At 42.3% G+C, this 24047-nt stretch overlaps 1 protein-coding gene across 2 annotated transcripts in view; it reads left to right on the top strand.

Moving 5' to 3' along the window:
- LOC122988186 (A disintegrin and metalloproteinase with thrombospondin motifs 16) overlaps positions 1–24047 on the top strand; it is a 60072-nt gene that overhangs the window by 22523 nt on the left and 13502 nt on the right. For both annotated transcript variants that reach the window (XM_044360368.1, XM_044360369.1), the window contains exons 8-18: positions 1609–1714; positions 2190–2327; positions 9981–10134; positions 12621–12716; positions 16277–16425; positions 18938–19110; positions 19276–19406; positions 19780–19903; positions 20631–20875; positions 21134–21269; positions 22729–22855. In XM_044360368.1, coding sequence (XP_044216303.1) covers positions 1609–1714; positions 2190–2327; positions 9981–10134; positions 12621–12716; positions 16277–16425; positions 18938–19110; positions 19276–19406; positions 19780–19903; positions 20631–20875; positions 21134–21269; positions 22729–22855 — 1579 coding nt within the window. The remainder of the gene's footprint in view (positions 1–1608; positions 1715–2189; positions 2328–9980; positions 10135–12620; positions 12717–16276; positions 16426–18937; positions 19111–19275; positions 19407–19779; positions 19904–20630; positions 20876–21133; positions 21270–22728; positions 22856–24047) is intronic.

Genomic DNA, 24047 nt, shown 5'->3' with positions numbered 1-24047 from the left:
ACTGCTTTTCCTAACACTGACTCATTTGGATAAAGTCACATACATGCCATTTGTCTTCTTCTCTTTTTCTTTGTGTGTGTCTTGCTCTTAATAGAAATAATGTCATTATCTCTCTCTGTCTCTGTCTGTTCCTCTCTGTCTTTCTCTGGGAAGATGTCCCTGTCCTCTGTCACACGGTGTGACCCTGGTCACACCAGCCAAACCAGATGTTGGAAAGATCTATGGCTTTCAGATCTTTTCAGCCCCACAGTATCACCCACTGTACATGTTGTAAATACAAAGTTTAACAGCAGATAGAGTAAAAAGAAAAACCATTACAGTTTTGAAAGAAAACAGAAAAATGAGCAGAGAGGGCAATTTGATTAATTAATCTGGAGCTTGACCTCAACTCCTCTTCTGAAAACGTAAAGCATAATCTAAGTGCTCTTTAGCCATTATCTGTAAGCTCAACTGTTGTACACACACATATGCAAACTTCTTTGTGAGTGTACACCATCTAACAAACTAACAACAGCTTGTTTGCGGTAATGACCATGCTAACACATTGTAGTCTTCCACACTGTGAGAAAAAACTTCCATTTTGTGTCCCAGAGAGATGCAGTGACACACACACAAACACACACACACACGCACACACGTACACACACACACACACACACACACAAACACACACACACTACCTTTAAACCCCAGACTTTAGTTTTGACTTCAAAGTGTTGAGGCTAGCATTAGCCCTAATCGTTGCTATGAAAGCAAAGTTCAAAGGTGTGTGTGTGTGTGTGTGTGTGTGTGTGTAGTCAAAAAGGAGTGAGTTCTGACTGAATCCCAAAGGTGCGAGGCAAAATGACCATTGGCGCTACCAGTCAGTATATAACACAGTTTATTTGCATAACAGTTACAGCTCTATGCCTCAATGTTTTCCTCCATATTTCAAAACCACCATGTAATATCAATGATCTACCTCTCTCCTGACACAAAAAGAAACTAAATGGCAGTTCTCACAGTCAATCTGCCTGCTCATGTTTAATATCATTATTCACTTTAGTTATGTACGTGAGAACTTTACTTAAGGGGTATTGCACCCTATAGCGAATGACTTTCAGTCATAAAATAACAAAACACAAGGCTAAATTCTCCCTGAGACACTGAGACGAAAACATTAAGGGAGGCCCTCATGGGCATTACCCTTTTTGATTCCGAGCCAGGGGTGCCGTGTGTGTGTCTATGTGTGTGAGGAGGAGAGACAGAAGGATAGTGGACACAGAGAGGCATAAAGGGAGCTGAATAGTAAAAGGGAGTTTAATAGAGAATGGGAGATATGAGAGAAGTGAAGACAGAGACAGACTGTGTTAAAGTGGAGTGAAAGGTCACAGGGGGATCTGGGAATGTTCCCACTGAGTCCCATATTTTAACATATGGAGGGGCTTTAATCCAGTTATGGTGTGTTTGATATTTCTAATGCGTGCAATCCACAACTACAGCTTGACAGTGGTCATTGTAACTCAAACTCTTGGTAGTTCCTGTTTTTGTTTGATCTGACTGTATTATGGCTAATGAAATAATTGCTGTAGGATGCAAAATTGTGAAACTCTATCGTTGGTTTTGCAGGTTTTGCTCCAATTAGTGGGATGTGCAGCAAATACCGGAGCTGCACTATTAATGAAGACACAGGCCTGGGTCTGGCATTCACCATTGCCCATGAATCTGGACACAAGTAAGGGTTTCCATCCCTATCATAATGACAAAAAGAAATGCTTAAAAATGTGACTGGTAAATGTGTTTGTGTTCATATACCCACCGTGATAAATTTTGCAACCCTTGCAAAGAAATCAAAAGAATGTAATGAAAACAGACCAAGATGTGTTTATCAATTGCTGCATTCTTGTTATGCACATTTAACATGTGATATGCATTAGAACATGATTTGACCATGGGCAACAAAATATGTTTTAAGCATTTTTTATCTCCATGAGAAAAGTTCACAAGCTAATGACATAAGTTTTAAACATTTATATACCCACATTAATGTGGGTTCTTCAAAATTGTTGAACACATTCATATCCACCTGCCCTCTACTGTTGTAATGAATAATATGGAGCATGCAGCTCAGCAGTTACTATCTAGAAGTGTTACCATGACTTGTACATGCAAAATCTTTTATAGCTCATAGCTGTTTTTTTATTCCTCAGTTTTGGAATGGTCCATGATGGTGAAGGAAACGTTTGTAAGAAGTCAGAGGGCAACATCATGTCTCCCACATTAGCTGGACACAATGGTATCTTCTCCTGGTCTGCCTGCAGCCGCCAGTACCTCAGCCGCTTCCTCAAGTAAGCAACTAGATTTTCTATTAGCGCTATGCTTTAGTTGTGGTGAACAATCCTAAAAAAATTGATTTAAGAAGCACTTACGGTTAATGCTGACATTAATTGGTAACACTGCTTGGAAAGTCTTATGTCCATATGTTCTATTGATGAGTAATGAGTAAGTTCTCGTGCCAGCTTTTCAGTGATCATTCAACAAAGACATAAAACACTGTATCAGTTTATAGAACAGAATTATTAACAAGAGTGGTCCTGGCAATAGTCATTTTTAACATACATTGTGTTCAAAGTATTCCGCATGTGTTACTGATAGATGAACATGTGTTGTAGAAAACACATGTCAGTAGCAGATATATCAGATACAAATGCAGCTCTGATCCAAAGAATACCAAGTGAAAAACTGCACTCACATTATGAATATTGCGGGGCTTGCTTTATTTTGCAAAATCAAGGACAAACAGGCCTACTGTCTGTATTTATGTGTGTGAGAGGCTCAGATATATAGCTGACATTGCAATTAAGTTAAGTGATATGTGGTGCTGTTGTTCTCCTGTTGTTATTTTGTGTTATTTTGCAGACTGCACATGTATTATGTGTCAAGGTACATGTGAGTGAAAGTGTGTGAGGGAGAGTGAAGTGAAGTTGTGTGTGTGTTCGTGCAATAGCTGCATTTTCATGCATGCAGCCTGCTCACCCAAGTGAGAAAACAAGCATCACAGACATAGCGTCCGTGTGTCTGGCTGTGTTTCTCTGTGTCTGTGCGTGTGTGTGTGCGGGTGTGTGTTTCTGTGTGTGTGTATGTGTGTGCTTGAAACCAGATAGCTGCAGAGCCAGTGCCCTCCACTAAATTTACCAGTGTGTTAACTGAACTGTCAGATCTCCCCTCTCAGAGTGGTGGAGACAGACAGTGTATTTCCTCGCTGAGTTATTAGAGCTGGGGTGACCTCACGCTTGTTAGACCTGTCAGCCTTATATTAAACTCCCATCACCCCCTGGGGCCACGTGGAGGGGGGATCTCTGCACCACTGAACCAACCATGGGTCGTCTTCCTGTATAATCACTGCATGATAAAAATGCTGAAATGCTGTATGTTTTCCTAATTGCAATCAACAGAATGTTATGATATCAAAGTGTTTTTTGGCAAAATGATTCTTATTGAGTTAAGTGAGACTCCTAAATGTCTCTACCTTCATCTGTTAGTGAAGGGAGCTTTGTGTTAGCCAACATATTTTACATCACGCTCACTCACAATCTACCTCCCCTCAGTCAGCTATGACAGAGAGGTCTGTGCCAACATTGTATGTGTAGTCAGATGTTTTATCAGGGCCCTTGGTCATGCCTAAAATGGATGGACATCTTCCATGACGGGGAAAGCCAAATACCCTTAAAAGCCACTTGTAAACGTTTTTGTTTGTATGAGCACTGGTTTAAAACCCATCGAAGCATCTGTGATAGATTAAAGTAAAAAGATTATTTTCTGGGTTGGTGATACCTCAAAGGTTCACATATCCTTTTTATGTCTTTGTCTATTACAGAAGCTATGTACAGTGTGCATGATAACTCAGCATATCGGGGTGGACAACGTACAGTAGCAGAAACACCTTACAATACATATGCAGTATTTTTTTCGGTGATTTGGTGAAGCTCATAATGTTTGGTCTTGCAGAGGTGTTGGGAAAATCAATGATCAGTAGTTCAATGCAGTTTGTAGTAATGTAAAGCAAATACCCTGGTACAGTAAGTGAAAAGCTCTGCTTAGGACTTGATCTTGCCAATGCAAAGTTTTCCTGCATCAGCATACTGTATGTCACAGAGACACATTATAAGAGATGAATTTTCCTGCATATTAGTCTGATGCGCTAACAATCCATGGTAGACAGAAATACCAAGTGATTTTTGTCTGGAAGAGATGAGTCAGGAGATCTGCAGGGAATCCTAGAAAATAATGGGTGCTATTCACGTTCCTTTTTTCATGTCCAGCTGATGATAATCTTGTGGCGTACAGGGCTCACTGCTCAAATTTGGGGAAAAAACATTTGGTCCAATGCTTCTTGCTGTGCCATTAGTGAATATGAAGAACTGCTGTAAGAAAACCTGTCTCTGGATCCTTGTGTCATGCAAATTAGCAACAAATGGCTTGTAACTGAGTGTGTGTGAGTGAATGCATGCATGCACAGGCCTTACATGTTCACCTGTTGATGCATGCACACTGTAAATGTAATGTATTTTTCAGAAACTTTATTATGTGAACAATGTAGGATTGCAGAATATTGAACAGCCATTGTTCTCTGTAGACACATAGGACCCATAAAGCAATAAAGCAATGGAAGGTCACACACACACACACACACACACACACACACACACACACACACACACACACACATATTTTCTGCTAAAGCAATCAGGACCACTCACTAGCACGATGGACCTCTCCAACATACTTTGTCTTTTCATGCTCTTTCCACCATATTTTTGTATTATATTCCCCAGACTGTAGTGTTTAAGCAGTAAAATATCTCTGTATAGTAACCAGTGATATCAGTTAACATTGGAAACCCCCCACTGGTGTAAGGATATGAGCGATATGGGCAAGGAGCTTTTTATGTCTGTCATAATTGAGTGTCTGAGGCATTAAAACCATTACTGTCAGGACTTGAGTTTGGCAACTTGATATGTTACCATAGCAACACTTTACGGTACTTTCCAAGGTGGGAAACAATGGAACGAAGGCTATAATATTGTAACCCTAGTTCTATAAGCACAAGCTGAGCCCTCTGCTGGATTCTATGGGTAATACTCTACTCCAATCACACACACGCAATCGCCCACTGAAATTTGCATGTACATAGCAGGTCAATCAGGATGCACCTACCACTTACATGTGTCTCACACAGTATATAAGGCAGCACCTTGCTGCCGCTCTCATCCCGAAACCACTTCAGCAGACGGCGTAGGAGTGGCAGGGTCCATAGGTAGAGGGCTCCACCTGTGCGTATAGAACTAGGGTAACAATATGATAACCTTCGTTCTATCTCACACAGGCTCTGCCTTTACTGGACTCTATGGATACAGTAGACATAGCCCGATGAATGTTCGCCATGCTGCGACATGTCAGACTGCCTCACTGAGTCTGACTGGCTAGAGGTTAGTTGCCGCGGCCCACTTACTACTTTATAATCCATGCCGCTTCAGCGGAGCAATAGGGGGCCCAACCCAGGCCAGATAACATGAACATGAAACTTGGTGTAATCATGGCCTAATCTCGCAGGGGTTCAAAATCAAACAGCAGAAACCCTGAACACCTCATTTCCTGAGTCCCCAAGTGGATCATGGGAGAATGAAGGCATATATTTCCCAGGGGAGGGTCAGGTGTACCACAGCTGACACTCACACAACCCTTTTCACAAGTCCTGAGTCGCCCCTGCAAGCACAGACCTTGAAAAGGAGCCCGTCATGTCCAAGAGATAAAACGTTATGAAAGGACAAAGTGTAGACCAAGACGCTGCCTTGCATATGTCCTTGACACTCACCCCACTGAATGAGGCCATTGACGCTGCTACACCACATGTGGAATACGCTCAGACCACTGTGGGGGGGTCCTTACCCGCCTACCTGTAAGCTTGGGAGATGCATTCACAAAGCCAACTAGCTAGGTGCTTCTTGGAAAGGGCTTTACTGGCCACACCTCTTCATAGCACACGAACAGCTGTTCAGTGTCCTGAATAGGGGCTGTGCGTTCAACATAACATGTCAACACACATACTGGGCACAAGATGCAATTTTGCCTCCCTGAAGTGCCCATAGGGTGGAGGACGAAATGCCTCTAGTTGAATAGTTCTCGACCTAAATGAACTCTTTATGTTCTTGGGAACAAAGGAGGGGTTCAGTCTGAGAGTAACACCACTGTAGTCACCATGAAGTAGCAAACAGCTGGGGTGAACCGATGGAGTGCACAGCTCACTCACTCTCTTAGATAAAGTCAGTGCAAGCAGCTAAGCTCTCTTGAATGACAACGCCTTCAGAGAGGAGGGCTCCAGAGACTCATTGGAATCACTCAAGCCTCAAGCACCAATGATAGTTCCCACTGGTGGGTGGAGACATGCATCACCAGACGTTGTCTCCTAACCCCCAGTAAGAAACGTTTCACAAGGGGGTGGGCGAAAACTCTCATGACAGGAGGAAATAGCTGCAGAATACACTTTAACAGTGGCAAAGAGAACTTCCCCCACTGCACATGTCAATGGATCTAATCTCCTTTCCCCGCACCAGCATTGGAATCCCAACCATTTAGCTTTGTAGCAAGCAATGGTGGATCCTGTTCTCGTGGCATGGATGGTTTGCGCCACCTATACAGACCAGTCCAGCCCGCATCAGTCTGTCTCTCTCAGGAGCTAAGCCTGGAGAGGTTGGCCCAATGTGGGCAGCACGCATATTGAGCCTGCCTCCTGGGACAGGGCCCCCCAAACTTGAGGGATGGTCCAGGGTTGGGCCACCAACATCTGGGTCATCTCTGTGTACCATGGCACCAAATGGCAGTCCGGGGCTATCAAGATGACTGACAGCCGCTCTTGTCTCACTCTCTCCAGCAGAGGGGGAATGAGACGAAGAGGAGGAAAAGGCATAAAGCAGCCTCCTGGACCATGGCGCGTGTGCCACCCCCACGGACGGATTGTCTTGCAGCATCAGGGAGCACCAGAGCGGGCAGCAGGTGTTGTTCCGACTGGCAAACAGGCCTATTTCCGCTTTCCTGAACCAATTCCAAATCTGCTACACCACCTCCTGGTGCCCCTGTTTTCTGTACCCAGAGGGTGGAAGGTTCTCTGCCAGGTTCTCTGCCATCTTCAAAAGGATTGTAGATCGGACTCCACCCTGCCTGTTGATGTAGACATTTGTGCTGCAGTTGTCTGTTCTCACCAACACACATCTCCCTGAACCAGAGTCAGGAATAGTTGGAGAACCAAGAGTACCACCTGAAGTTCAAGGAGGTTTAGGTGTCAGTTTTCCCCTGAAGGCCACAGACCACCTATCACTCTCCCCAGGCAGGTGCCACCCCACCCCATCAGGTACGCATCTGTGAACACCGCTATGTAGGAGGTCACTCGATTCAGTGGTGATCACATCAACAGATGCTGTGGGGACCCCCAATAATGCAGGTCCTCCTGGACTGATGGGGGAATGTTCACCATGCGGTGCTTGTGCCTCCTGGGATCCAAGCGCAGGGTGGAGAACGACCTTGGCAGGCAGCACATGTTCAGGAGCCCCAGTGTAGACACTGGATGACCCGCCACCATGAGCCCCAACACCTGCAGACAAAGCTGTCACTCCCCCTCAGCAGTCCAAGGACTGCCTGCTGCAGGATTCCAACAGAGTCTGAACAAGTCAAGCACGACTCCCAGTTACTCCACCTGTTGGTGTGGCTGGGGAGCACTCTTTCCAGTTGATGGCAAAACCTAACCAGTTTAGGTGCAGCTCCAACTTGGCTGTGTGGAAAATGGCCCATTCCCTGGATCTTGCCATGACAATGAGGTTGTCTAAGCAGCCGCTGCATGCTCTGGTCATGCAGCGACTGCAGCGACTGTAACACTGCGTCCACACACCTGCTGGATGTGTGGGGAGCCAGGGAGAAACCAAACTGTAGCCTGTTGTACGCCTGTTATACTGTTGTAATGCAGGAACGTCCTGCATTTTGGTGCACGACGTGAAAATATGCATCTTCAGGTCGATGGTGGTGAACTGGTCACCTGGTTTAACCAGCTCCAGCAATCTCCTGATGTTTAACATGAGGGTCTGTCAGGCAATGCACTGGTTCAGGATGCGGAGTTCCAAAATGGGTTTGAAACATCCCATCCTCTTGGGAACCACAAAGTACGCAAAGTAAAATCCCCTATGTCTGTCATGAGTGGGAATGATTGAGACAGATTGAGACAAATTTTAGCAACAAGTCCTGGATCTCCTCGGAGAGAGAATCTATCTCCTCTTGGAAGGATAGATTTATCTCCTTGATGCCCAAGAATGGAGGAGGAACAAGGCAGAACTGGAGTGAATAACCCAGTCTTACAGTTTTTTGTCCATTAAGGTGCAGCTGTGACGCCATTCCTCGTAAAACTGTGTCAGTGGGCAGGCGGCCAGCTGGAGGTCGAGAGCACAGCGAGAGACAGATCTTCTCTGTTTCGCAATGTCGGGCAGGATGTGTTTCTTCCTCACAACATCATGCCTAACATAGTGCTCATGCTCAGGGCTCAGCGCTGAGCTTTTTCCGGCTAGCATAGCATGTAGCTGAACGAGGTCGCCCGCCATCTGCTTCCCTAACTGTGGGAAGAGAGGCAGGGGCACCAGCTGAGCAAGTGCTTTCTGCATTACACAGCCTCTGTGATCAGCTGGATGAAGCAGGCTCGGCCAATATCATCACAGTGTCATAGTGGGCCGGAGAGATGGAAGAGGAGAGAGTGGAGGATTTTGCTATTTGGTGGAAAATGTCATTTGTTTTATTAAAACATTTTCAGCACCGCAGACTCTCCCCATGTTCAGGGCATTTTTTGCTGCTGATGTGGCAGGGGCAGATGGTGCTCTGCCCTGCCTGTGTGTTCTCCTCCTCACCATGGTGTTACAGCGATGCACCTCATCACCTGTCTGGCTACAAGAAGGGGCAAGCAGCAGATGGCGGCTCAGCTTCACCTTCTCCCAAATGTCTGGGAGAGGATGCAAAACAAAGACTGGTTGATCCAGATGAGCTGGGCTGTAAAAGTCTCCATGTGGCTGGCTAACCAGTTTGGGTGGGATAGGCGGGGTTAGTGTGAGCCCCACATGCTCCAGTGCCATGGCCATAACCTCTGGGAAGACAAGAGGACGAAATCATTGTCTGTCTGCGAAGCCACTGGGACAGTCTCAGCCGAGGTGACCGGCGGCGGTAGCGGGGCACCGGATGAAGTGGGGGACTCATCATTGATGCAGAGCTCCGGGTCGCTCTCATCACAGCGGAGCAAAATGTCACACAGCTGAAAATGGTCCCACCATTGCTAGTGTTGAAATGGAGAAAGTCCTTGGCAATAAACACCAGGCAGTGGCTGCATCATGCCACTCCCTGTATGGTCCCAACCAAGGCAAAACAAAAGAGATGTCTGGCAGTGGCGGCAATGTAGCCAGGGCACAATGGGCAGGAACAAGCTTGCTGGAGAGATGACTATATCCATGGAGAAGTAAGATCTGTGAGCAGATTCGTCTACGCTGAAGTGAGAAGGATGACAGCAGCAGCAAAGCATTGCCTTATATACTGTGTGAGACACATGTAATCGGTAGGCAAGTCCTGATTAGCCAGCTACGTACATGCAAATTTCAGTGGGTGATTGCATGCTTGTGATTGGAGAATAGTATAGAGTCCAGTTAGAGGGCGGAGCTTGTGTGAGATAGAACATTGTGGACTGATGCTCTTTGTTGTGAAATTTCTGTGTGCACAGCAGTGAAAGTTGTATACCAGCTACCTGACATTTCCAAGATTTATGAAGCAAGGCACTTAATGACATGTATGTTTGTTTATGTCTGCTTGTATGTTGTATATCACCAAAGTTATTGAAGATTCCTCATTTCTGTCCTTTCCTTGACTTACTTTCTAAACACTTCATCTTTTATTCTCCTTTCTTCTCTGCCCCTGTCCAACAGTTCTGCCCAGGCTTTGTGCCTATCAGATGAACCCAGAGCAGTTAAGGAGTATCGGTACCCCGAGAAGCTGCCTGGCGAGCTGTACGATGCAGACACACAGTGCAAATGGCAGTTTGGGGAGAAGGCCAAGCTGTGCACCCTCGATTTTAAGAAGGTAAACATGATCATGCCATCCCATGCAAATTTGGAAATGAGTTGAAAATCCATGCCATGCCATGATTCTCTCAAGGGTTTTCCCCAGCACACCCACTGGAACCTGAGTGCTTTAAAAAATCTGGTGGCAATTGAAAAGTTGAGAGAAATCAATAGTAGGATGGAGGGAATGAGGTAGAGGGCAAAAAAATGCATGCATGTATGCATATGCATACATGCATGCATTCTCTCTCTCTCTCTCTCTCTCTCTCTCTCTCACACACACACACACACACACACACACACACAGAAAATAAACACTGAGAGTTATGATGCTGCCCGTGAAATACTCACTGGGATGGATGACTAAATATACACTGGAGCATTGCCAATGGGAATCTCTCTGTGTTACTCTCCCATTGTCTCATTACTGCTGATGTTGCTGTTTGAAATACTTTGCCTGAGTCCTGAGAGCATTTATATTGCTGTAATTTGTAATGACACTGTAGAGGTGTTTTAGAATATTTGTGCTCTTAAGGCTCCTTGTATCTGGATTATAGTTCTTCGTGGGTCCAAAGATTGCACCTAAGGTGAAGCCCATCTGAACCAAAGATGGACTTGTCCATCTGAAAAAGGAATCATTGGATATGTTTTGTTTTTATAGGGACAGTTGCTTTCATTTTCCTAACAGGGGTAAGGGTTAGAATATAGAATATACATATATTATATGCATATATGAATATACATATACTTCTCCATCTGCAAACTCATTAACCCCAAAATAAATTAACATCTAGGCCCAAATAGATCTTGAACTGTAAGAGTACTGCAACTGCTGTAAGTAACTATTATTAGTTAGTTATCATGAGTGTACATATTGCCATTGGTTGCAACCAGGTGGATCTGTTTGCCATCTGGGGATGCATTTTTTAAATTATAATTTTTGGGTATTTTATGCCTTTATTAGGTAAAGGCCAACAGTAGAAAAATGACTATATGGAAATTAGAGGGGAGAGATGGATTTATGTCTTCACTGTTTCCTACTGAATACAGTATGGCACTTTGAGGTTGTCTGCTTTGTTGGACAGCATGGTGAAGAATGAAAGCAGGATGAAAAAGTTTGGAAAGAAGTTTCGAAAAGCCACAGAGTTTATTTTAGGTTTGGGTTTAGGTTTGGTTTTTGTGTCTTTGGTCTAACCTCCACACATTTTCTCTGCTCATGCACCTGGTAGCAACAAGGTGGACGGTCCCCCAAAGTCCCTGAGCAAAACTAAAGCTCACTGCCTTTCCAGATACTTGTTACTCATAAAAAAAAGAAAAAAACACTACAAGACTCAGCCTCTGTGGCGCAATTTATCACGTAATGAATATTTCACAAAACTTTTTGGCAGGCGTTGTCAAGATAAGGTGCCGCTGGAGGAGCCAAATGATACTCTCCATGGTGAGCATGGTTAGACAGAGCTAGGTTACATTAGCAAAAAGTAAAATAATAAGAATGTGTTTTTCTCTCTTTAGCTCATTCTCTGTCTCACTCTGTCCATCATCTCTCCCTGTCTCCCTCTGTCCTCTTCTTCCATCGCTCACTTAACTCTCCTCCCTGTCTCACTCTTTCTCTTTATGCCGTTTTTTACTGTTTAAATGGCCTGAGCAAGCAAAACAGCTGGACAAATAGGCCTTGGGATCAATTCCAGGGTGGCTCTTGGCAGCAAGAAGCTGAGGCCGAGGTGCCTGTCAGCATCTGCACTGAGTTGTCAAAATCTGATATAGTCATTCAGATATAATAGAGTGGACATGTTAAAAAGTAGCAGGCCATGTTTCTCAGGCAATGTGAGCAGGGAAACCACCCAGCACTCCCATCTGAATCTTTCAGACCACTGCTGAGAAACACAGCCATGACATCATATGAATTTGGTAAGGCAATTGTACCCTCTCAATGCCTGTGATCGCAAAGTAATGTCTTTTTGTCTTAATCTTTATAATCTGCGTGTTTAACTCTCTCTGATGTTAAGATATACTATAAGCTAAACAAAGAAATGTATGAAAATACTGGTTACAGATTTTTTTCATTTAACTGTTTTGTCATTCAGCTACAGAAACAATTGATGTGCTTTTTTTATTTTCATTGATGCATTGCATTGCCTGTGAGATAATGCCTTGCAACAGCTGGACCAAACTGCGTATATTTTTCGTTTCTTTCTTTTTTTGTTGTTATCCTAGCTACCGAAGCATAAATATTTTGGAGATACAAAGTTGCTGTACACTGATAGCTTGCCAGAAGATCATTACTCAGACAACATCAATTTCAGCAAGTTTCCATCAACATCTTATGATAGCTCTCTAGAGGTGAAATAACAATGCTATCATAATTTATTGTTCTTCCCATCGCTAGCTTTGTTTACAGTTGTTGTGAGAAAGATGCTGATAGTCCCACTTCTGTAATTTGGAACAAGAAAACGTGCTAGAAGTGTCATATAACTTCCTGTTTGTTTCTCTTTCATGTTCTTCCAGGATATCTGCAAGGCTCTGTGGTGCCACCGTGTTGGGAGGAAGTGTGAAACCAAGTTTATGCCAGCGGCTGAAGGCTCTGCCTGTGGACCTGATATGGTGACTTAACATGTGCTTTCCCACATGTGTTTGTGTGTGTGCGTGTGAGAGGGAGGGGGAGGGTATATGCTCACGAGCTTTGTCACCTCAAGAGTGGCATCACAGGACTGCCATGAGATTCCATTCACTTCTGTTGGACTTTTTTAACCATAGCCTTTGAGGCAATTCAAGTGGTTATACCAAAGATGTCTCCAACAGCTACTAGGGACATGCAGCTAGATACCTTTCCTTTGGGATGTTATTAATCATGTTTTTTGGGGAAAATGCACCATCTATTCAGGGAATAGAGATACCCTGATACCATTACTAAGGTAACCTTTGTTCCATTTTAGCCAAAGGAGCCAATATGATCTTGCAGATATGCCTTTGAAAAAGCCTTGCCTTGTTTTGTCAAATGAGGGTGAATGAGGGTGGCCTGTGTTTTTTTTTCGTTTTTTTTTGACTGTTGCCAGCACACTGCAGCATCTCACCAAATAAATCCACAAATCAAAGGCACCAAACAAGAGCCTCTCACAAACATGTCTTTGCAGTTTTGTTGAAAAAAAAATAACGCTGTCCAACAGAACAACACAATTCAAACAAGAACAATGAATGTGACAGTTCTCAGATTCCCTACTCAGTAACAGACTGAGCAGCACAAGACCAATAAAATAAGGGGCTTTCCCTTCAAGACATCAATTGGCCCAGAGATTTTTTTTCCAAGTGCTGCTTAGTATTATGTGACATTTCGTATAAAAGGGGTAGAGCTTGTAAAGACATACACACACAGATACACACATGCATTCCTCCTCCAAGGGATACCACAGACCTCTGAATGACTAAATGGCACATGAGACAAAGAGTGATAGTATTTTATAAGGTGAACAGGCTAAATTGAAGGAGATACTACTATAAAAAGTAACATTTATTGAGTGTTGTAGTGTTATAAAGTGCTGAAGACAAAAAGTCTAGAATTGACTGACACTGCACTTCTTTTAACTGCTTCTTTTTAGTCATTAATGTCTGTGTATCCAAGCACAGGCTAGTTAATTTACTTGTAAGCTAAGTGAAGACTTTGAATCAGCTTCACTATGTTTTAGATTTGACTTTGTTTGATCGTAGTGTCAATAAAATCTCCCCTTTCAATAGAGGTACCACACTCTCCCTCCATTATTTTACCTCAGGGAGCAGCTGCAATTGGTTTGTTGCTGATGTGGCAAAAATATACCACTGGGGTCTGCGCCAAAAAGCAATCTGTGCTCTTTATTTATTCTTTGTTTCTTTCCTTCCTTCTTTCAAGATGATTCTCCCCAAAGGCTCGCTCTCTCTCTTACCCTCTCTCCCCTGACAGCCCCTCATTGACATTTGCTTCTCAATATATTGAATTTGATGGTTTAATCCCGCCCTCTCCCTCCACGGGACAATTAACTGAACACAAACAATGACAGGCTCACTTAGGAATCCGTGGCACTCAGCCGCAAGGGGAAAACTGAGGGGAAATCAGCTGTTCTAGTTCTTAGTCAAGAACCACGAGATTAGTTGGAGGAGTGTGTGTGTGTGTGTGTCTGTGGGCTTGTGTGCAGGCATGAACACACAGCGAGAACAAGAATAGCTGAACATATGCCCCCATATCAACACTGATGCAGAAGGGGGGTTATGTGTGCACTCTTATGTGTGTGCTTGCAAGAACTGAGATCACTCCAAGGCTATAGCAATTTAGTACAACATGCCTGATGTCACCTTGACATTGTAAATCCAGTTCAAGACTGAGCCAGGAAACAGCTTGTGACATAATGTTGCTTTAAGTGAGTCTAGATTTCAGAAAGTCTTCTCACATTACATTCAGGGATTTTGAGGGGAGTAATGCTCATTTTGGAACATGTGTTGGTTGGTTAATGACTCAGCCTTTTTATGATTTACACTAAATATATTTAATTCAGGAGTATGAGGCATGTGACACCTCTACATCTAATCTAATATGTTTCTTCTGATTCGGCTGGTTGCCTCATGGAACCCATTTGGCAGTGTTCATGGATGGCCCTTATGTAGAGTGTGGTGGTATCTGAAGAGGTAACTGTGAGCCCCAGAGAAGCTCCTCACTGTCAGGTAGTGATTTCACGTGTACTAGAGTATATGGGCCCTCTACACAGTCCTCTGACCACTTGTAAGGGTTATAAGTGACAATGACTGGAGTAGAAAGGGAATTGGCCTTTTCAAATTGGGAGAAGATGAGGAAAATGTAAAAAAAAAAAATAAAAAATAAAAAATTGCCAGTTCTGGTTTGCGCCTTTTTTAAGAATTCCGAGAATACTAATAAACAAATCACTAAAAGGCAGATACCCCACCCTTATTGTTGATTTGCTCTGGAAAGAAGTTAAATTATCTCAGTGCCTTGGCAGATAGTAATTCTTTTGTTTTAGATCTGTTTTTCAGCAGTTATGAAACATTACTATATTGATTTGTGCATAGTTACCAACAGTATTTCTACCTTTTATTTTATGGGTTGTTTGTCTTTTTACTTTTGCTACTTTTAAAAGAGGAGGTAAAAAGGAATAGTGAAATACAGTGTAGTGCAACATAAAATGCAACTTTACAGCGGTTAGTGGTTGTAATATTTTAGTGGTTATAATATTTTATGCACTGGCGGACTCAGGGGGAAGTGCCCTCTAAGGTGCCCCCACAGTAGAGCAAACATGATATGCCCTTTAAACAAAGAGGATGTGATGTACTGCCCTGTGAGTTGCTGTTTTAATGGGGTGAACTGGAGGTTCTGTATGGGTGCCCTTCTAGTGAGAAAACAAAATAAAAAAGGAAAAAAGTGCCATTTAGGGTGCCCCTAAGTCTAACATACTGAAGTGCAGAATTGGGTGCCCTTTCAGTGAAAAAAAACAAAAACACATAATTAAGTGCCCTCTAGGGTTCCCCCACGTCTAAGAAAACATGATGCCATAATGAGTGCCCTTTTAATTAACAAAAAACAGTGTCCTAAAGGTGCCCTATAAGGTGCAATGTACAGGAGAATAACATTGTGAAGAGTATATTCTGAATCACCCTATAAAATGTTAATCTTTATTAGGGATGTAGCCTTTTTAACAAACATGCATCATTGTTCTCTGCAGATGGGGGCCCACTGAATGTATCAGGTGCTCTGTATATATTTTTGCCCCTGCCCCTCACACAGCCTGAGTCCGCCACTGATTTTAGGCTAATATCCTTGTCAGGTATGAGACAGATTTTCCACATTTCAGTTATATTTGGCTTAACTCTGTTAATTCTCGCTGATGACAGCTCAAGGTAGAGAATGTCCAAAAAGCAGCACAACTGGAGTTTCACTAATAAATTGTAAGTAACCAGGACTGGACCACAACCTTTTTGACAGCAGTTAACCTGAAAGCCATATCTTACAGACCTCTTCTATGGTTTGACAGACAGTCATCATAAAGAAGATAAAAGTGCTGGGTCTGTTGGAAAGTCTGTACTTTTTTTGGACACTTTTATGACACTTTGCTCTTTGCTTGTGTGTGCCTCCCTTCTTCTGCTTCCTTCTCTCCCACTCACCATTCCCCTCTCTCTCGCTCCAGTGGTGTCGCAGGGGCCAGTGTGTGAAGCAGGGTGACGAGGGCCCAAGGCCTCAGCATGGCCAGTGGTCAGAGTGGACGTCCTGGTCTGCCTGCTCACGAAGTTGCGAGAGCGGAGTCACATATCGAGAGAGGCAGTGCAACAACCCCAGGTAGAGAAAAGGATAACGATCCCTTGCATTCAGGTACAGCAGAGCATTTTAGAAAAGATGAGAACCGCGCATAAATGTAAACATCAGCAGGCATTTTTAAAGGAGTAGTTTGACATTTTGGGACATTTTTCACTTTCTTATCAAGAGTTAGATGTAAAAAGCGATACCGCTCTCTCATGTTTGTAATTTGTCATGAGCTGGAGCTAACAGTCGATTAGCTATAGCTTAGCTAGCGCATCTTAAGTTCACTCATTAACAGATTGCATCTGGATTTTTTAATTAATTCATAAACAGAAATGTAAAAACAACAGTCGTTGTACAAGGTGTCACGTGCTGTAACTGTAACTTAGCGAGCAAGCGGGTACAGAGACTCCCTGGAGTGCTGTTGCTTGTTCGCTAAGAAAAAGCAGTAGCATGTTACTCCAATTAAAATCCAAAAATGCTGATTTTCCATTTCTTACTGTGTTAATTAGTAGCTTGAGAGGTGTTGGAAGGGAACATTTTGAGCTTTGGAGAGTGCCAGGCTAGCAGTTTCCCTCTGCTTTCAGTGTTTATGGAAAGCTAGGCTAACTGCCTACTGACTCTAGCTCTATATTTAACAGGCAAACATCAGATTGACACCACCATCTAACTCTCTGCAATTAAGCAAATAAAAAAGTATTTTCCAAAATGTCAGACTATTCCTTTAATAATTCTGCCCACACTGACTACTAAGTGGAGTCTTTCCAACCACAAAAATGACGCAAATGAGTGCAAAACAAAGGTCAAAACCACACCTAAAGCTGACTTCTTAAGGCCTGGTCACACCAGAAAGTGGCACAGCGAAATTAATTTGCAAAATATGTTTCCAGAAGTGTGGAAACACATAAAACACATAAAAGCTCCCCAAGCTCACAAGCTTGCTAATTGTCAGTCAGCATGCTCATTAGCTTGGTTGCTAACAGGACAATAAGTTAACAGATATACATGATATACTATTTGTTTCATTGACTCTTGTGTTACAACAGAGGAGGTAAAATAAAAGTGGATGGGGCTTCCTATGTTTTTGGACTTTACAGCTCTTTTCCCACAAAGGTCACACTGTCTGATGACTGCTTGATTTAGCTACTACTGTGCAAATGTGTAGGTAATAGATCACCAAAGTTGAACTCATTGGGAAAAACTTGTGTGGATTTACTTAGGCTCGGCGATCTGAATGGTTTTGATTATTGATTTTGTCATTTTTAATACGGGTGTAACCAGGCCTTTACTGTGTTGCTGTCATCTACATCCACAATCATACACTAAATATGCAGCAACTTACATAACTAACAAGTATGCGGTTAGACACAGACATGTTTACATACAACTGCACACACAGAGGGTTTATTTATATGACATTAGTTTGAAGAGATGTATGTGTGTGTGTGTGTGTGTGTTTTGTGATCACTTGATATGAGGCCAAGAGTATATTAAGATATGTGATTAAAAATAGTGAAGATCACTCACATGGGCCTGTCACTTCATCACTTATCTGCTCACTTAGTTCCTTACTCATCATCAGTCACTCAGGATTATTTGCATTGACAGTCAGTCATGGGGCCCTATACCAAATGCAGGGGCCTCCTCTTTATCATGTCATGCCAAGATCCTGACAAGTGGCGGGCTAAATTAGACAGAAAGTGACAAGGGGGAAGAGAGAAAGAGAGGGGAGGAAAGATGGTGGAGGGGGGAACAAAGAGGCTGGGGAGAGAGAGAAAATGGGGGGGAAGGGGCAGAGGAGAGATGACAGAGAAGGGATTAAAACAGAAAAAGATGAAGTGCAGAGATATGAAGCAGGAAAAAGAGAGAGGGAAAGAGAGATAAGTGACAATGTGATTGGAGGGCTTATAGAAGGTGTAATTGTCCCGTGGAAGGGATTTTTAGGAACATAGCCTGGGGATATACACCTGTTATTGGAGAAGCCTTCACAAAGGCACACTCACACACATCCACATATAGCCAAGTATACTCACTTGCCAAAACACAGAATTACAATGAAATTCAGTTATTTGTAATATAACACACACTTGCTCAATCTGGCAATCAGATGTAACAAGGGTGTCTTTTTTCCTCTTAATTTTATGTTAGTATATCTGGTATTACCTGTAATTGTTACAACTCACACATGAGAAATAATCTGAACATTACACACAATAATGTCGTTGTAAGCAGATATGAGAGTTTATTAATGTATTGTACTGGCTGATAATGAATGGCAATATAGTAAAACACAATTGTAATAAAATAAAAACATGTCTTCATAGTAGGGGACAAATGTTGTAAATTAGTTAACATTTAAAAATGCCTCAAATCTGCTTAAAACTACAGTATAGTGTGTTATTAATATACATGTATTAAATGTTCTTATAGGGCTTACAAGTGCTAAATAGGGGGTTTTAAATAAAGTTTTATCATTCAATTAAATACGTAGTATTATGCAACTAATGGAAAGCTTTGTTTGCATGATATATGTTTGCATTTCTCTCTGCAGACCTGCATATGGAGGGAAGTACTGCGAAGGCTCCTCCAGGTCATACAAACTATGTAACACTCAGGATTGTCCCCCCAACACCATTGACTACAGATCGCAGCAGTGTGCCGAGTTCAACAGCAAACAGTTCAGAGGATGGCACTACACCTGGAGACCATACACCAGAGTGGACGGTGAGACATTTATTTCCAGAATTACTCAGAAAAAATATGTAAAATGATAAAAGAGAGTTTATTGGGGAGGCTTTTAGCATCTACCTATATTATGGTAGTTGGCAATTTGCTTGTTTTCTGCAACCAGTTTGGTAATCTCTTTATTTAAACTGTCTTTCCTCCCAGATCAAGATGTATGTAAGCTGTACTGCTTTGCTGAAGGTTATGATTTCTTCTTCGCCCTGGCCAGCAAAGTTAAAGATGGGACACTTTGTTCACAGGACAGCTCTAATGTCTGTATTGACGGCCTGTGTGAGGTAATCCTTTTAAATGTCAAGCAATGAGACAGTAATACGCTTTGATTGAAAAAATATTTTGTAGTTAGTGCTAGACTTTTTTTTGAGGGATGATATCATGTGTGAAGTCTTTGAAGTGGAGAACCATCAATAGACACTCTTATTGTGCTATTTCACAGTTAATTGAAATGTCATGAAAAAGAAAATGGTGGACTTGTCACCACATAATGGATAAATGATGGTAGATTTCAACAGTTTTACACAGTATGATGATGTAATGCTGTATTTCAGTTTTCCTCTGGATTAATAAAATATGTCTAATATTCTTATTCTTAATGTTGCATTGAATTAAAGCTAATGTTTTGTTAAAAGCAACAATGTTTTTGTCCCACAGAGAGTGGGCTGTGACCGTGTGTTGGGCTCCACAGCTGTGCCTGATGCTTGTGGAGTGTGTAAAGGAGACAACTCCACCTGCAAGATTTACAAAGGACAGTACACCAAGCAGCATTATACTAACCGTAGGTCATAGTAATTACACTGTTCAGTTCATTTGTTTTGATGATTTGTTCTTTGCAATGTTTTAAAAGCTACAGACTTTTTTTTCTTTATCCTTGATCCCAAAATCTAATTTTCATCTTATGGCTCAATGTATACACAAATATTATTTCATCTGGTTTGTTTTCGTAGTTCTTTACAGATTTTGGTACTTTGTAGTACTTTTTTTAGTACTTGTTTTCAGTTTTGTTGCCATTGTGACAATGACCCGTTGAAAACGCTGGTAAGCACACATCACAAGCTGGTGTCTGTATGCTTGGCCTGAGTTCTTTTTTCTGCTGATGTTTTCATTTTGATATTTAAAAAGTTAGTGAGGATTGCTTGTTTTGCCAAATGTCAACAGAGTGATGCATCTGTCAATCAATGAAATGATCAATCATTTTCCAGCGCCATACATTGTAGCTGTACATCCAGGTTGTAGCTTGACAGTATTCATATAATTTTAGAATTTCTTAAAAAAGCTAATTTCTTTAGTCTAATCAAAACAAATTTAGTTATATGTCTGATATAAGAGGTATGATATCAGTTCTTGTATTATTTTATTATCATTTTCTAGCACTCAGCAGGTGTGCAGTTTTCACAGTATAGTTTATTGTCCCCCTTGGAAGGAGTGGTGACCCCCTAAAAAAGTACCAAAGACCCTTTCCCAGACAGTCCTGGCTCAAACATTGGTTTTGTGTTCTCTCTCAGAGTACTATGGGGTGGTAACCATCCCAGCAGGGGCTCGGAGTATCCGTGTGATGGAACTGAATACATCAAGCTCCTACCTGGCTGTCAGGGACACTCAGAGGCGCTACCACCTGAACGGACATTGGACGGTGGACTGGCCGGGCAGACACCCCATTGCCGGAGCCATTTTTGAGTATAAGAGACCCTACAACAGACCAGAGAGCCTCATATCAACTGGCCCTACCAATGAGACACTGATTATAGAGGTAAGAGATCAGTAGACACCAAAAATATTGCTTTGACCAATGGAATTCCTCTCCACAACATATGTTTATGCATTTATTATGTCACTTTTGTGCAATTAAGTTTGTCTCTTAATATATAAGATCCCCTTTCCTTCTTTCATTCCTTTGCTTCTTTACTTCCTCACTTATACCTGTAGTTTTACCTGTCTACATACAGTATATTTGTACTTTTTTACTGCCTCACATCTCATAATTCTTACCATATTCTTTCTCCTGTAGATATTGTTGCAGGGCTGGAACCCAGGTGTACGTTGGGAATACACTCTGAAGAAAGCTGATGAGAGAAAAAATCACATCAAACACAATTACACGTGGGCCATCATACGCTCCCAGTGCTCAGCAACTTGTGCCAGAGGTAAGTGCAAACTAGTACACATGTAAAAAACGAAAAGACACGATATGTTTTCACAAAGTGCAGTGATAAATGTGTTCAAAGTATGGTCTTTTTCATCATCATTAAATTTGCTATACTTTTGTGTGTGTGTGTTTTTTTTTTTTTAAATATAATTGTAACCTTTAATCTTCAATCTGGGCCAACCCATAGATTAAGTAAATCAGTGGACAAGCATCTGAAGCTCAGCTCAGCCTCTGTGATCTATAATAAGGCTTTTAGCTGCAGGTTAAATGGAGAGGGGAGCGTTCCCATCATTACTGCCAGGACATTAGTTGCTCTTGTTTGGGACTACTGGGCCCTCTTCTTGTTCTATTGCAGATCTGCTATTACGTGCACACACACACAAACAGATACGCTTAAGCCAGCAAGCACACACATGCATGGCTTCGACCAGTGGCCTTTGTCCCACCAGAGGCACACACACACACACACACATGCAAAGACAGCTGTAATGACCAGGGCAGTCCCTGGGATGGTGATTTGAAGCCAGAGGTCAGTGCACAAAAGTGTGTATGTGTACATGAATGTGTGTGTTTTTACTCACACTACTCACACATTTCCCCTTTGTAAATGCTTGCATAGATGTGTTTGTGTGTGTGTGTGTGTGTGTGTGTGTGTGTGTGTGTGTGTGTGTGTGTGTGTGTAATTGCTTGCCTTCATGAGTGTGAACAAAGCCCCCAGTGTAGTGTTCCTATTGATTGACCCTGCAGGTTAAAGTTCCCCACCCTGCTCTGTTGTGGTCCACCCTAACCACCTCCACCTCTTTGTGTCCTGATTGTAGGCCGTGATGGGTTGGGGGTCTTTGCTTTATTAAAGAGTGTGACTGACTAACTGGCCTGTACGAGTTGAGTTGTGCAGATTGACCTTGCCTAAAGCCAAATACCTGCCAGAGATCTGTGAACCTGGGATTCAAGTTTCACATAAATCAAGCAACACTGTCAGTTTGTGTGAGAAGTTACCCACACAATATCAGGGCATTTTTAAGTAAAAGATAAGACTTATCTTTAATAGGGAAAGTCTAAAAAACTATTTAAATATTGTTTTCATGTGTTACAGGGACAAATATTTTCTTTGAGGTATGTTGAGAACTATAAGTTATATTATGTGCATACATTTGATAGCATCCTGACAAGCAGCTTGACATTCATTTCTGTTTATTTGTATGCTGGCCAAATTACATTTTGTCAAACTTCTCTCTCCAATGTCAAGAATGAACCTTCAAGCTCAATAACACAGATGTTTTTATACATCTCCATAACAAATTCAACCATCATAGTAAATATGCAGTTGCCTGCAGCTTTGTTTTACTGTCATTTTATAGTAGCCAAGTGGCAGACACAGTAGATTGCAACTTAAAATAAAAATGATATCCTCCATTTATATTGTTGTGCCTGATCTTTATGCAATATCACCCATGCAGGCCAGATGAACACCAAGTCAGCGTGCTACAAAGACTTGAGAGTGCAGGTGAATACATCGTACTGCAATCCCAGATCCAGACCAGTTACTGGACTGATGCCCTGCAACACACAACCATGTCCCGCCAGGTCAGTCCCTCTGATTTTTTATACGTTAAATGGTTGGTTTCTTCGTTGCGATTGGTTCTGTTTTGTTTGAAATTAGTTAATGCAACCAAAATATGACAACTCATTCAACTGAAACCTCGGTAATGTCCGTGAACATTCGTGGCTTCTAAAACTGCTCACTTTTTAACCGTGCTCTCAGTCTGGGGGTTACTGAATAAATAGTATTTGAACTTTGCAGACATGTCTACATATTTTCCTGATATATGCTTTTGGATGGAAAAAGACTGAATATTTTAACATTCTAGACTTGCTCAAAAACCTATTCAATTGACATACCCTGGAAGAGCTATATAGGCGACATGACAGCCAAAAAACTTGTTGGCTGCCACAACTCAACATTCTGCACATGCATGTTCATGTTGGAACTTAAGGAGGCAGATGATTATCCAGGTACGTTGATATCTAGTTATTCAACCTCAGCATGCTAGTGAAGAGATTATCTTGTGGTCATCTCACGGCAACAGCGTTTTTACCGGCAGCTTGCCGAATTTTGTCTACCTACTATCCTTCTTTCTGTCTCTTTTCTGACTGTGTCTTTACCATTTGGGATTTTAATCTTTTGTCGACTTAGCTTCTGTCCTTTTCACCTTCCTCCTCCCTAACGCCTCCTGACAAGTGATGTGTTATTGGCCTACAACACGTACACATCTGTTCTGCAATTTCTTGACGTGCAGTGTCAAAAAGAGCTGTTTATTGGTTGAGTCAACTCTTCCATACTTCCCACACTATCTCCTCATATTAAAGCGAATGGAGGGTGTCAGGCAGTACCGACACTATTCTCCACCCTTTCCCAGCCCAGTAAAGCACCTGTTCTATGATGACACCATTTTCCTCTCATGTAATGAAAAAGAATTTACATTTTGGCCAAAACATGCGTGTGAGACACAGGGAAGAAAGGGGAAGTTCCACTGGATATTCTGTTTGTGTCTTCATCCAGTTCAGCGTGATACCTCACCAACTGTCATGGTTGGTTAGCTTCTGTGTTTGTTTAAAGCAGCAGGCCAAGGACTTGTAAACCTATTCACATGTACTCTCACTATGGGACCCAAGCTCATAACAAATCACTAGCTCTCTGGCTTTATCAAGATCCACCAGAGAGATCACTTTTGGATGTGTAGTCAGTAGTGTATGCAAAATACGCTGTTTAGCTTAA

This window comes from Thunnus albacares, chromosome 8 (genome assembly GCF_914725855.1).
Source record: "Thunnus albacares chromosome 8, fThuAlb1.1, whole genome shotgun sequence".
NCBI lineage: Eukaryota > Metazoa > Chordata > Actinopteri > Scombriformes > Scombridae > Thunnus > Thunnus albacares.
Note: the sequence above shows the minus strand (reverse complement) of the source record. Positions and strands in the feature narration are given on the sequence as shown.